General features: G+C 37.1%; 1 protein-coding gene and 1 pseudogene across 1 annotated transcript in view; one reads left to right on the plus strand and one right to left on the minus strand.

The window, feature by feature from the left end:
* Positions 1–925: 925 nt before the first annotated feature.
* The window catches only part of SHPRH (SNF2 histone linker PHD RING helicase), a 56,628-nt gene continuing 42,339 nt past the window's right edge, over positions 926–15,214 (minus strand). The window contains exons 24-30 of the mRNA XM_086482382.1: positions 14,973–15,044; positions 11,554–11,742; positions 6,420–6,512; positions 5,776–5,862; positions 5,147–5,325; positions 2,961–3,041; positions 926–1,710 (exon numbers count right to left, since the gene is read on the minus strand). Coding sequence (XP_086338508.1) covers positions 1,614–1,710; positions 2,961–3,041; positions 5,147–5,325; positions 5,776–5,862; positions 6,420–6,512; positions 11,554–11,742; positions 14,973–15,044 — 798 coding nt within the window. The 3' untranslated portion in view covers positions 926–1,613. The remainder of the gene's footprint in view (positions 1,711–2,960; positions 3,042–5,146; positions 5,326–5,775; positions 5,863–6,419; positions 6,513–11,553; positions 11,743–14,972; positions 15,045–15,214) is intronic.
* On the plus strand, positions 12,235–14,163 carry LOC104351848 (F-box/LRR-repeat protein 21 pseudogene; annotated as a pseudogene).

Consider the following 15,214-nt stretch of genomic DNA (forward strand, 5'->3'; position numbering starts at 1 on the left):
TTTAGAACAAAGTATCTAATCAGTCCAGAAGGACAACAGACTATAAATGCCAAAAAACACTTCTTGATACGGTATTATTCATGTAAATTCTGTTCACATTTGTTGTCAGCAGCAGAAAACTTGTCTGCCATGTGGATAGGCTTAATACCCAAACGATGCAACTCAAATGCAGTATGAGTGAAAGCAGCATTCAAGAAGCTCAAAAACTATAAGGCAAATCTATTTAGCAGACACGATTGGAGTAAAAATTCTAAGATGAGATTTCTTAAAGGACTCATTTTAATTTCAGCCTCAAGTAAGATTTCTAAAAATATACAAAAACCATTGTCTACTGAAACAGTAAATATTGTAATTTGAGGGAAGTAGCCTGTTGCTTATGCATGTATGATTGCCCAGTCTCTAAACACATAATTATGTTTAACATCAACTGCGTAACTGGGCTTGCTTCTGTTATACCTTCAGAAATGATGTTATGTAAATGTGTATCCATAACCTATGCCAAAAGGCTTAAAATTATCTTGCCTACTTTCAGCAGTTTAAAAGTTAGTCTAGTTTTCTAAACTCTCTACTGTCAATAGAGATGGGGTAGAGTGATCTCGCATACCTAAGGATGAAGTTTCACAAAAGTTTCATCTCTCTCCACTGATTATCTAACTTAGACTAGGTACCTAATAATTAGACTGCCTACCTTAATTTAATCTATTTTGAATATTTAGTATACTGTTTCTTTAAGGGGAAGAATTAGACAAAAAAAATCAGGGTGAGAAAATGTACACCACCACCAAATATTTATAAAGTGATCAGCAACCTAGCCAATTAGGTTTTTTAATAATTCTGTAACGAACGCATTACTTTTTTCTCTTTTTTTTTTTTAAAAAAAAAAACAAAAACAAAGCAGTAAAATAGTCATGGCTTCAAGAATGAGTGAAAACATGTACAGTAAGATTACCAGATCAACACACATTCAAAAAGCATAATTTAATTATCATCATTTTGCAGTGAGTAAGCATTAACAATGAAATTTTTAACTGTCACAAGCCTTTATGAATATCTAAAAGCCTAATACAAATATCCAAATTATTAATAAACAAGTCATTTAAAGTGTAACCAATAAGACGTTCAGTAACTCTGCATTAAATGCTAACAAGCCCTTTCTAGAAGAATATTAATTTACAGTCATTCTTTCTAACAATTCTTTGTACAGTAAAAAAAATTAGATTTGTGTTTTTCTGCTTCCCTTTCCCACCCAACCACCCAAATATTTTTTGCTCTCAGACTGAGCTACTAGCCAATCAAACCTGATGGTAAAAACCCTCTCAACAAAGGGTCCAAGATCTCAGTTTTAGCATCCAGCTCAAATGCTCTTTGGGAATAAAATCCATGCTTTTGTATAATGTGCAAAATGCAAGTTTTCTCCAGTGCTATCAGAAGGGTGTGCTGCTAAGAACTTCACCACAGACTAAGACAGCCACAATTAAGACTTTTCGATTTCCAACAGCTCTGTTACGGACAAACGTTAGGTGACGTTTACAGGAGTGACAGATCAAGTGGATTATATACCAGTGCTGATTAGGTCAGGTGCTTTCTGATTTCATTAGGCCAAACCAATGTTTTTACTCAAGTTCTTCAGTTTCCTCAGTAAAAAGGTCAGCCAAATCTGCCACTGTCAGAACTGAGGCTTCTGACTGTTTCATGGAAGAGCTCGTGTGGCTGTGGGAAAAAGTTGCATGCAGACGTCAGAGAAGGAATCAACTTCGGTAACAAGCTATAAGCACTGAACACCACATGGTTCAGAGCCAAGTAACTACAGTTTTGAAACTCAGCATGAAAACACACTTTCTATCAGGGAAAATACATACACTGATCAGCTACTTCTCTTGCACATTCCAATCAAGATACAAAGTCCATCTACTCTCCCTAACAGTGGTCAACACCAAACACTGGAGAGGCAGCAGAACATCAGATAATCTGCTTTACCCTCTTAACATTCAAGGGACTGGCTTCAGCTTCCAAGCATATGGTTGGATATTACTTTCAAAACATTAGCCCTCATTGGATCATTCAACCACCATATATTTATCTGAATTTTATATGCAAGAGTAGGGCTGCCTTACAGATACAGAAACTGATTAAATCATTCTTTCAAAGCTAAAGCTGAAATCTTCCATAACTGCAGCTAAAGATATGTATGTCAATTTTTAGTCCCATAATTCATAACAGCCAAAAAAATGGAAAAATAACTAATTTTCTAAACTAAGTCCTCCTCCTAGATTTGTTATGTGTATACAATATAGTTAAATAGGTACAAACCTCTTATACTTTCTGCATAAAGAATGTAAATACCACTTTCGTTCCAATCCCAATCTGCCACTGCTTATAAATTTTGAAAAGATAAACACAGTGAAAACTGCTTTCTGGGTCTGCACACCAGACTGACTTATGAGCTAGCATCTGGACAACTCTTGCACTGACTGCAAAACCAACCAGTGTGACACACCACTGACAGACTAGGTTTGTAGATTTAAAAAAAAATGAAAGAAAGAATTAATGTCCTATATTACAAGCTTATAACATATGCTGTTACTCCAGTGGCAGGCTTAGTATTGCTCCATTAACTGCAATGCTTTTATACTAATGGAAGTAGGTAAACTGAAAAGATAAATCATAACACATAATTAGTTATGTGTTATTAGTTAATTTGGCTTTTATAAAATAAAAACCACAAATCATAACCAAAATATTCTCCAGAGAATTAAAATACTTTAATCTTCAAGTTACTGGAACCGGGTTAAAAGATCAATTTTTCAAGTCTAAAAACTTTGTCAATCAAAACAATTTGAAGGAACACAGTTGAAGTTTATATGCAAGATATGCATACCTAACTGTAACAAAAATATGGTTGAGAATCACCTTTTCATTTTCAGTGCAATAATGAGGTTTTAAAAAAATTCAACACATACCTTCTATCTACAGTTTTCAACATAGTCTGCATTCTCTCTTCTATTGTTGCTTTTATCAGGAACCTGTGAACAATGGTAGATCTGAATGTGTTTAAAAAAAAAAGAAAACAAGACCAGATGTGAGTAGGAGTTACGCTGTTACTGTCAAAGTTCCAGACCCCATTTTTGTCTCATACTAATTATTTTAAGAGTGCTGAAAAAATGCCTCCATATTTTAACAAAGAAATCTTACAAGGTGATTAACAATTTCCACTGACATTTAAGGATGCTTAGTGCCTCCCAGAGCATACACTTCCTTCCACTTGGCTGGATCACATACTAAATGAATATAAGCTGTACTAAATAAAATCCTAAAGCAGATGCTGGGCAAAGTTCTGCTTTCTGTGTCCCTACTATAAACAAACAGTCCTCAAGAGCCTAGCTTGTCATTTAAAGAAATTACTTTGGCCCACTGGTTATATACAAGGTTTATACTGCATTGGCACGAGTCAGTCCAAGAGACACAAGCTCAGTGTGATGGATTATTAAAGCTCATTCCCAGACCTTTGACCATATTGTTCTTGAAGATGGTAAAATACTGTTTGGTTTTTTTTGTTTGTTTTGTTTTGTTTTTTAAAGAGTCAGTAGTTGTAGTCAGTAAACATGAAATTGCAAACACCAGTAAAACATAAACCCCAAAATGTCAATAAACATAAAACAAAATGAGAACTCCATTTACAAAAGAAAATTTCAAAAAGAAAGCTGTAATAAAAAAAAATGTCAGGCATAAGAAAGCGAAATGGAAAAAAGTAATCTCCAAAGATATGAACCCTTGATATTGCTTGGGTGGTTTTCACATCTGAAGTTGAAACTTTGTCAGGCAGCGTTACACAGAGGAACGCTGGGGGAATACTTTGTGATTCATAAGCAAAGGTCTACCCAAAAAAAGAAAAGTCAATTAGAACTCAACTGAACTGGTAATAGTTGCACCAGTGAAACTAAACAGAGTATTCCCTTATGCCCACTGCACTTGAACACAGCCCTTTTTCAAAGAAGCCTTGCTGAAGTCCCATTCTTAAGAAGTACAGCGCACATTCTTGCTGGTTTTATTGCAAGGTTTTTGCCAGACATTTTGTGCCAGTATCATGTAGAATTATAATGCAGGCTGTTGCAACCAATCTTTCCTATGCCCTCACAATTAATTTAAAACCTTTACCAACACACCCAGTTATCCACCTGTTCATAAACATTCTTTCACATACACGCTCATTCATGCCCTCTTGCTTTGCCTCCATTTCCAGAACACAAAATCCACTATTACGCTAGAATATTACTATTCCAGAATTGATTCCAGTTATTTTTCTTCAAGTGTAGGGCTTTTTAGTTGTTTTTTTTTTTCCAAGCGACATAAAACCTAAGGAAAAAAAAAACACCCCACATCTTATCCATTCAGGACAAACTTTCCAAAACCTTTGTTAAGTGTTCAGTACCACCCGTGCAAAATCTACAACACCAAAACAAACAAAAAATTTGCCAACTCATTAAGTTCTTCAAAAAGATCTAGATAGGGGCAAAGGCAGAACTGATTTAAAAACTAATCAGTTCTAAAGAGTGTGTGCTCTAACTTTCTTTTTGGAAAAGCAAACGAACAAAACAAAAAAAAACACCCACCCCAAAACACCGCAACAACTTATGCAACTCCTAATCTGGAGCTGGGAACAACCGGCTAGAAGAAGCCTCCCAAGGAAACTAGGAAGGGCCATGCCTAAACTTAGCCACATACTATATAAATGGTGAGCTGCTCAGACCTGCAAAGCTAAGGCATTTCTGGACATGCTTACAAGCAGAACTTCAAAGTTAAAAACTAAGACATCAACAACATACACAAAACAGGGCAGCAGCTGAACAAGGTTTTTCAGGATTTCGGACTCAAGAGCCTACACTCTTCCTACATGCAATTTGCTTCTGCACCTTACCCTCATAAAGCAAAACAGCTCCCTAAAATACACATTGTGTATTCTCAGCAAACTTTTTCTTCTAATTTTAGTCCTTCTGTCCTTTACATGACCATCTTTAAAAACAGGATTACTACAAATACCCTTCATCTCCAAAATTGAGGAATTCAGCGAACTAGGTTTATTCTGATTACAGTATGCAGTTCTATTCTGGACCATATCTAAACCATTCAGTGCAATTTTAACTCTTACTTTGTTTGGCCAATACGATGTACTCTGCCAATAGCCTGTAGCTCATGTGCAGGATTCAGAATGGGTTCCACAAGCAGAACGTGAGTTGCTTCGATGATGTTTAGTCCATTGGAACCAGTGTGAAGAGGCAGCAGCAAAATATTGATGTTGGGATCATATTTAAACGCAGAGAGATTTTCCTAAAAGGCAATCATCACAGCAGCGTGACAAAAAGTTCCTCAATCAAGAGTGTGGGGGACATAGGTATTTTCAAGAAATTATAGCAGCCACTACAAGCCCCCGAGTGACAATCTTGCAGCCTGACTGATCCAAGACCTGTCATCCCAGAAGAGATACTAGACAGGTATCAGAAAGGCAAGAACTTCTTGCAACACCTATCAGCGTGCCTCATCTGTAACATCCATGCCAATGCTTCTTTCTCAGAAGCAAATGTACTGTTTATCTCCAGAGGCTTTAAATTGCGGCTTTTTGTGATTATGATTTCTAGAATTAACGAGTTAGCTATCAAACAGATTTACTCCTCTTTCAGTTTCTCAAATGAAGGATCAAAGTGAAAGGATCAAACTAACTTCTATGAACTGTAATTTTCCCCACTAAAAATAATGTAAAGAAAAATATCCTTTATGTACCTGAAATTTACTAATTCCATTGATCTGCGAAAAAATCATGTTGTTGTCATACAAAGCTTTTGAAATTATGTCCAACACATCTTGCCACTGTAAAAAAAAAAAAAACAAACACAAAAACCCACACACAAGTAACTCAACATTAAAAACAGCAATGACAACTAAAACACACTAATTAACTTCCCTAAGAAAGAGTAGATAAAAAGGCCTTTCAAAATACTAGCATTTTCAATTTTAAAAAAGGAAAGAAAAAAAGAAAACAGATTTGTGTGCTAGAAACCTAATCTTTCATAAAACTAAAGAAGAAACGTAAATAAAAATACCAGTTTGAATAAAAGAAATTGGTAGCCATCACAAAACCAGTTTTACAGTGCACCAAAAATATCTGGACATTTAAAAATATTTAGAATTTCTAATGCTCCCATATAAACCTAAGTGGTTGCCCTTTAAAGAAACAACCTTTTACCTCTGTTGACTATGATGATTGTTCATGTCCCAGTTACATTAATTGCCCTACAAAGTTTCAAAACGATCAAGTGGCTGTACAGAGCGATTCAACATTTTGGTAGCTACACTAATTCCTGAAATTATGACCGCTTTAAACTCAACACATGCAGAAAGACAAGACAGAAAATGGTGATTAGTACCGTTGAGAAAACTAAGGATTTAGCCCCTGGATCTTTAAATTGAATTCTCTTCAGTGTTCGGACCACAGCTTCCACTTTGGTGGAGTGACTTCCCTTTGAAAAGTCAAAGAAGAGCATTAGTTAAGTAGGATATCAAACAACTCCTTCCACATTCATTGCTTTATTTAATAATGTTATATTAGGACTCTTCCATATCTTACACAAATTTAAAAGTCAGCAAGCTGGAGGAAGGGCAGGTTAAGTAGCACTGAACTGCTTCTGTAGCTCCCTTACAAGACGCTGCTGTAGGATCAGCGCTGTATTGCAGCATGCGCAGCACATGGAAGAATGAAGTGCCCGTCACCCATCTAGTTCTGCATGAGGCAGACTGGATAGCCCAAGCAGTGCAGTTGCACCTAACACGCCAGTTAGGCCTCCTGAGGTTTAACTTCATGGCACAATCTTTAAAGAATCTTCCAAATGCACATCTGGGTTTCCCTCCCTTCACACCTCTTGAAAACCGGCAATGAAAAAACCTACCTGAACGCTATTTCCATTGCTTTTCTTTCTCACTCTGGCAACACCAAACTTGTGCTCAGCACTATGAAGCTTGTTAATTATATTTAAAATAATAAGAAATTGGGATATGCAATTAAATTAATTCTTGAAGGATTGGATGTTGCAATGAAAACCTCTTCATATTCTGCATTTAGAAGCATTTCCGTGCTTAATGAATTCAATAGGACATTCTACTTCTTGTCCACTTTGATTTCGGTCTCCCTTAAGTCAGGAAGATGATTCTGAGAAACAGTTCTTTAGTATCTCCCTCTATTTCCTTCAGTGTGTACTTCGTATTACAGCAATTTTACCTAATGTGTTTTCTTTAGGAGGCCCTTATTTAATTCCTTACTCGTTCTTACATGCATAGTAATTTCAAGCTGCACTAGATTCAGCTGGACAAATATTGTTTTATTTCTGTCTGCACCTGTCCTCTGAACATTGAATTAACTATGCTGGCTTGCCACAATGACAGATCAAATTTACTGAAGTTATGCTGCTTGCAGAATTGGTGGGGAAGGATGTCAGCAGTCTAAGCACAAGTTGGGAACCAATGCTGGGCTTCCCGATCATGTATACGTTATGCAGCCAAATGAATGCTGCAGAAATACCCGTAAAAGACTCTCTGCAGACTGTTTTACCAAAGGCTGCAATAAACAGTACCATTTTATTTCCCAGGGTCCTCTATAGTGATTCCAACTCTGCATCACAGACATAGAAATAAACCAGTTTTTTTCCACAACATCTCCGTTGCACCTGGTAGACATTGTTTCCAAAAGTCAGACAGACAATTAAAAATGCTTATGTCAGTAGGTGTTATGATCTCAAGGATGAACGACACAATTGCAGCCCTACAGCAGCTGCCTGCCAATCATAACCACCTACAGTTAGGAGATCTGAGACTAACTTTTGGTATTTCCTATACATTCCAGGGTCGTTTCCATGCTTTTCTGATACTGTTCATCCCTGATTCAATGATGACAATTCTGGCTAATCTGCTCTGACTGTCTTTTTCTCAGAGACTTTTTCTGGACCTTTCCACAGTTTCTATTTTTCCCTGCTGTAAGAGGTAGTAGCTTTAGCCACTGTGGTTGATTTTTCCACCTTTCAGACTTGCTGTGACTCAGGTGTTACAAATGTGACTTTGTACAAGATCAGTCAGAAGAACTATGGCAAAGAAAACAACAGCAGAATGATCGAAGTGGTTACAGTCTTTTTGCTCTATTTTTTTAAACAAGATAACTAAGTGTGCAGAGTTCTCCGTCCCTCCACTTAGATTATATTAGACAAACTATACTAGACTTGTCATTGAACTAACAATTAACTAAAACTTTCCTTCACAGCACAAAAAAATTTTCACTTTTGTTCTTAATATTTATGGAGATGAAACTGATAGAAGTACCCTTGTTATTACGAGTTCTTGGTTTTCAGTCTGTCTTAAAAAAAAGTTACCCCACTCATTACCACCCTGACTGTGCCAGTTTTTTGAATATCCAGATGAGTATTTATAAACAGATTAGCTAGTTCTATTCAATTATGCAACAGCACACGTTAGAATCAAACCTACCTTCTAGCAAACAATTTCTGTCTCAGATGACAGGCTGGCAATACCCACTGTAATACTGATCAGACACTGCAAGCTTTTACAGAACCAAAACATACAGGGATGTCAGTAATCTCTCTCTTAGTATAAAATGCTCCCATTTACAGTAGCCCTTTTGCATTTAAGGCATTAAGATGGCTAGCGCTGGTAAAATAAAAGGCAAGATGTACATGACAACAGAAGAAAAAAAAAAGAAGACAGCTACTGAATATGGAGAGACCAGAGAGACCAAGAAAGTTCAGATGAAAATCTAAACACTGAGTAAATCACACGATTTTCATATAGGTACTGCAAGATACTGATCTTAACCTTACTATTCTATAGAAACCACAATAAGTTAGTTATTCTTTGTTAACTGTCCTTAAAGGAATACAAGGTAGAAATGGTTATTTTTAACAACGCTGCTTGTTTTGATAGTATGTACAGCGAAGCTACAGTACAAATTATTAATTTCTCACTAAATAAGAATGGGCCTTGCTCATGGTAACATGCAAATTCACGCTGAACTAATATTTTTGCTTTGCCTGAATTTTTTGATGCAGAAATACCTCCAGAAAACACTACAGTTCTTTACACAGGATAGTAGATGACATGTTCCTTCTGTGTTTTATCTATGAAATTAAGTTATTCTATTTATTTTTTTAACGTAATTTACGAAACATATTTGAAATTTTCTTGTTAGAAACAGGGTGGTATCTCTAAACCCTTAGGGATTAATCTGTTAAAAACTAACACGTATGAAGCGAGTTCGTAGTAACTAGCACTTCAAAAATATAGCTTATTTACTCCCCCTGGTGCCACATGCTGTCAACTACTTCAAATCTAGTAATTTGAGTTAGGAAGCATTATTCATAAAACGGAATTCCAGTTGTTCAGGACGGCTGACATAACTAGTGTGAAGGTGGCAGCACTGAATTCAGTACTGGCCAGCAACCCTAGAATACCCAACAAGGGTCAAAGAGACTTACACAGATACTATGGAAGTCTTTGTCAGCACATTTTGCAAAACAAAATGTGCCTATGTACTACATATGTCTCAGTATTGCTAAAGACTCATGGAGATCCTGTCTCTTCCTCCACCCCTGCCTTCAACCCAATGAAAACCCTCTGTTACCACAAAAAGTAGATAAAACCGTGCAGTCAGGACTGATTTCCTACACATTTGTGTCTAGAGGTTCATTAACTCATCATTAGGAAGGCACACAAGTTACAAATAAAGTACTTTATATGTATGGCTATTTTAATAAGACTTGTAGAAAATGAATTACGTTTGAAACTCAGACTTTCTGTCAAGCTGCTTGAAATTATCTAATGGGCTGCTAAATTAAGGGAGAAGTCTAAGATAATACAAGAAAAAGACCTTCTCTCCTCAGAAAGCCAGGCTAAAAGGAATAAACACGGAAAGTCATAGTGGAAAATACAGCTACCAGTCCTCAACAGAGCTGTACGTTGTCAGTGGAAAGCCTTGAGAAAGAAATTGCCTAGGTAGAGACTGTTTTAAGATCAAAAGTCACTCTTTATTCACCACTGATCTTTTCAGTAGGTATATGTATCCAGTCAGTGAGGCTTTAACCAAATACCAACAAGTTTAAAATGCAGATAGACAAGAAGCACTAGTAGTTTTTCCAAAGTTTTCCTTTTGATTTTTCAAACAAAAATAAACAAAAAACCCCAGCAGGAATATTTGTAGAGTATCCAGCTGCACAGAGTCAATCAACACTCATCTAGAATACAGAGAAAAAGCTTACACCACACAACTACATCAAAAGAACTGGGGATGAGGTTGAAGAAAGCGGGCTCGCAACCATGTTACTGATGATACACTTGCAGGAAAAAGAAAAGAGAATGTCCCAAATATCACACTAGAAAACAAATTAATGGTCAAGAGGTTCCAATGGAAAGAATTGGTTTTGGTAAATATTTTACAAGATAATTTTTTTTCTATTTCCTCTACTGTGATTTGATTTACTACTGAATAAACTTTGGGTCAAGTTACTGAATACACTCATTAGAACCTGTCCACTAATTTATTAGTGGACAAGTTAGATGTAGGAAGGACAGATATAATCTCCCTTCAGTATTTTAATGTTCATTCAACCCTATTAAAAAAGTAGTTGGCTTTTTCCTTATAATTATGGTTTGTACAGCAGACAATATTATGAAGATATGCAAAATACAAACAACTACTCTAACTCTGAGCTAGCTCAAGAAACATTCCAGATGACTAATCTTAAGTTCAGAATCAGAATTTACATTCTCTGGCTAACAATGAAGACTTATCAATTTAAAATATTTACATTATCCCAACAGCCTTATAGTACATGCAGCTTTCTAAACTACTCATTTCAAACAAACATCACAAAACTATGCCTCCAAAAAGCCTCATATCTCCTTAGCCACAAAAAGCCAAAACACCACAACAACAAAAACTGCCTGTATACAAACAGCATTGATGTCTACCCAGTATCAAATACTTTTAAAAAAATCATAACTGAAGCTTGGCAAAAGCTGTCCCTTCCCTCACACCCCAAGAAAGAATTACTTTGAGAGGTGTAATTTCATAACCCATTGACAAGGCCTTTCCTCAGGCACGCTTAAAGAACAGGTGTTAAAAAGATCCTCTTTCACACCATTTTTCTTCATATTTTGTTTCCAACTTCAAAGTTATGAAAAGAATAAGTTAAACAAAAAACCACAAACCTGAAAACAAACCAAAAAAACCCCCCAAAAAATCTTTTACTGACAAGACGACATATAACCTTCCTTGGGGAAGGATGTAAAAACATTGATTACACTATAAGAAAGGCCTATATACATTATATCCAAGTCAACAGAAAAATAACTATACCTGTTATCAAGAAACCAAAACTGTAAAAGTGAACCTACTTATAGAACTCTATCATAGATTTGTCTGCCTAAAGGCAGCATGCAACAAAACACAACATATACGGACTGACAAAAGTTTGGGCCACAAAGCTCATATAAACAACGTACCTTTACAGGAATATCGTCCTCCTGATTTGCAGTTTCTGCAGTGAAGACATATGATATTTCTTTATGAGATGTTGTCTGCCTGCAAATGGCACATTTAATTGAGCTCCGGCGGGTGCCAACGCTGTACTGTTCTATGATGATAGCTATACACTCGTTACAAAAACAATGTCCACACGTCAGCACTGCCCACTATGCAGAGAATTAAAAAAACAACACACAGCATCAGTCTTGGACCAACACAGAAGAAAAACAGCACAGAAGGATTCATGATCCACAGAAGTTCTCTGTATTTATTGTTAATTTTTTGCATTTTCCCAGTTTTAAACTTGAGGAAAGACATTAGTCTTTCATTTCCATAAATGATGATTCTTAATGCATAGGTTAGGTACAAGGATTATGTATTTACACCATTTTTAAAAAAAAATTACACAAAAGTTTGTATTGGCCTTCTGTAAAAGTCTTCCACCTGTACATTCATACTAGATCAGTCTTTATTAAAAAAAGTCCTAAAGAAAGTGCTTTAATTTTTACCTATTATTAAGTCTTAGATGGTATCTTTGGATTTAAGAAGATTTTGAATACAGAGGCTTAATCTTTTTTTGACAGATTGCATTAGAAACACAAGATTGCATTGCAGAAGCTGTTCCTCCTTTGTGGGCCTAGAACATCAATGTGTCAGCTATGACCCTCCATAACAGAGAAGTAATTTGTAAATCAGTGCTTTTGCATCTAGAACTAGTGTCTTACTCTGTACTAGTCCGTTCCAGAGGCCATTCTAAAAGGAAAAAATAAAAGTTTTCATGGGTCCAAAAGTAGCAGAGGGAATTGACTAAACAACTGATTATCAAGCAAAAGATCTTTAGGCGTTGTAAGGTTCTTTCAATCATGCAGAGACAAGATGCAAAGCATTTTAAAAGTTCCTTGCAACATGATCACAGAATAGTTTGAGTTGGAAGAAACCTTTAAAGGTCACCTAGTCCAAATCCCCTGCAGTGAGCAGGGACATCTTCAACTAGATCAGGTTGCTCTGAGCCCCGTCCAGCCTGACCTTGAGTATTTCCAGGGATGAGGCTTCTATCACATCTCTGGGCATCCTGTGCCAGTGTTTCACCACCCTCACTGTAAAAAAAATTCTTCCTTATAGCTAGTCTAAATCTACCCTCTTTTAGTTTAAAGCCATTACTCCTTGTGCCTTGCTAAAAAGATTGCCCCCATCTCTCTTATAGGCCCACTTTAAGCACTGGAAGGCTGCTCTGAGGTCTCCCCGGAGCCTTCTCTTCTCCAGGCTGAACAGCCCCAAATCTCTCAGCCTGTCCTCACAGGGGAGGTGCTCCAGCCCCATGATCATTTTTGTGGCCCTCCTCTGGACCTGCTCCAACAGGTCCATGCCTTTCTTGTACTGAGGACTCTTTCAAGACTGATAGCAGTACTGAATCAGCAGAAGCAGCCTGTGGTATCCTTTCTTGGTGAGCTGTTCTATCACAGCATGGTAGGGGTTGGAAGGGACCTCTGGAGATCATCTAGTCCAACCCCCCTGCTAAAGCGTGTTCATCTACAGCAGGTTACACAGGGTTGTGTCCAGGCAGGCTTTGAATATCTTCAGAGATGGAGACTCCACAGCCTCTCCGGGCAGCCTGTTCCAGTGCTCTGCCACCCTCAGAGTAGTGTTTTTCCTCATGTTCAGGAGGAACTTCCTGTGCTCCAGTTTGTGCCCTTTGCCCCTCGTCCTGTCGCTGGGCACCACTGAAAAGAGCCTGGCCCCATTGTCTTGACACCCACCCTTTCGATATTTATAAGCATTGATAAGACCCCCTTTCAGTCTTCTCCAGGCTAAACAGACCCAGGTCTCTGAGCCTTTCCTCAGAGATGCTCCAGTCCCCTCATCATCTTCATAGCCCTATCAACACACTGGGTTTGATTTCTACAGCAAAACCAAGCTTCACAAATGCCTAAGGCTCGTTTTGCTTCAGTGCTGACAGCAGTTTCTGTAAACTCCAAGTCATTATCATCAATCAAGACAGATAACACCACTTGATGATCCTTCCTTGAAGGTTCTTGTTGCTAACAACAGTGATACTCTAAAAACTGCTAAAAATGAGCAGCTGTCCTCATGTATCACCTGCTGGAATTTTCTGTGTTGCTGACCAGTGTCATGTACTTAAGGAATTGGCTTTGAACTACTATATATTAAGTGATGAGCTGCTGCTGGCTCTTTCAAGTGAAAAACACGTTGACCTTGAACACCTTTGCACAGACGTTGTGAGTGAGAATACCAGACAAGCTGAATTTCACTCTACTAAAAAAAAGCAAAGCTGGGACGCTCTTGTTAAACACTCCCCCAAAGTCAACATTATGATGTATTTCTTATTTGAAAAATTTGATGTTTTCTTTAGAGAAGAAAGCCCTGTTACACACCTTTACTTTGGTTGTGCAGTAAGCAAAGCAATGTTAGGTCATATTGGCATCAATTGTCCAAGGTTAATTGAGTTGGTTGTGTATGCTAATGATGGCTACTATCATCTAAAGTGTCAGTCTCGGCCAAAGTTAAAGAAAATATTTTTGCTTTCAGTGAGCTCCTCCAGCTCAGAAATGAAGCACACTGGCAGTTAACAGGGCAAACAACTGTCCTCCGTAAAAACATGCTTTGCTCTTGGAAGAACAGTGCAGAGGGGATTTTGGAAATGTGGCAGGACACCAGTTTACACTTACACGTCTATAAAGCTCATAGAAGCTAAAACACCTTAAAATAGCTACCCTAAAAAAAGAGCCAATTTAGTTTGACTTTACAGGAGTCCTTTCACATTTTTACCTAATGCATGCCAAGTATAAACTATGGCTTTGTACTTTATGATATAGATATGTTTTGATTAAATCTCACTTAAATTTCAACTCCTACAGTTCAGTAGGTAAGTGCTGGGGAAAAAGAAAAAACCAGATTGCCAGCCTTTATTCTGCTGTTTTTTACTACTGTTTAAAGTAGCCAATATCAGTTTCCTCAAAGTCTAGAAGAAAAAAAAATGTTCTCTGTAAGAGCAGTTACAGTAAAATACAATAGTATATGACAGAGGCTTATCTATTTCTTTATTCTACTACCATATAAATGGCAAACAAATTTTTCCAACAAAACTATGAAAGCAAAACTTGAGAGTTACAAAACAATCAGCCACACACATTTTTGCAACACTTTTGTTGAATCACTTAAGCACTGATGTCAACTGCTAAAGGCAGTAGAGCTACTTGCACCTGAGCAAGATGTTATTTCAGGGGAGAGGCTGGTTGGTGCATTACAGGAAAGGGCTTATATTCCCTGTTTCAATACAATGTTTACCTAAAATCAAATGTTGAAATTTGGGCACACAACTGACTCCAATCTAGGTAAAGACATTCTAAAAACAAAACCTGCTGACTAAATATCTTACCTGTTTTCCCAGTTGACGTGCACAGATCGGACACGGTTCTGGGTTAACTCCCCCAGTAGTTTTATCCTGAGACTATAAAGTAGAAAAAAAACCCCTTTGTGTTTCAATAAATAAAAAGTTATTCCACATTTAAAATAAGCTTCTAGAAAAAATCAATAATGAAGTCCTTAAAAAAAAAAACAAAACCAACCTGCATGAGCAAATTAAATCTTGAGAAGTTAAAAAAATACATAATCTATGGT

Source organism: Leptosomus discolor, chromosome 2 (genome assembly GCF_034619465.1).
Source record: "Leptosomus discolor isolate bLepDis1 chromosome 2, bLepDis1.hap2, whole genome shotgun sequence".
Classification (NCBI taxonomy): domain Eukaryota; kingdom Metazoa; phylum Chordata; class Aves; order Leptosomiformes; family Leptosomidae; genus Leptosomus; species Leptosomus discolor.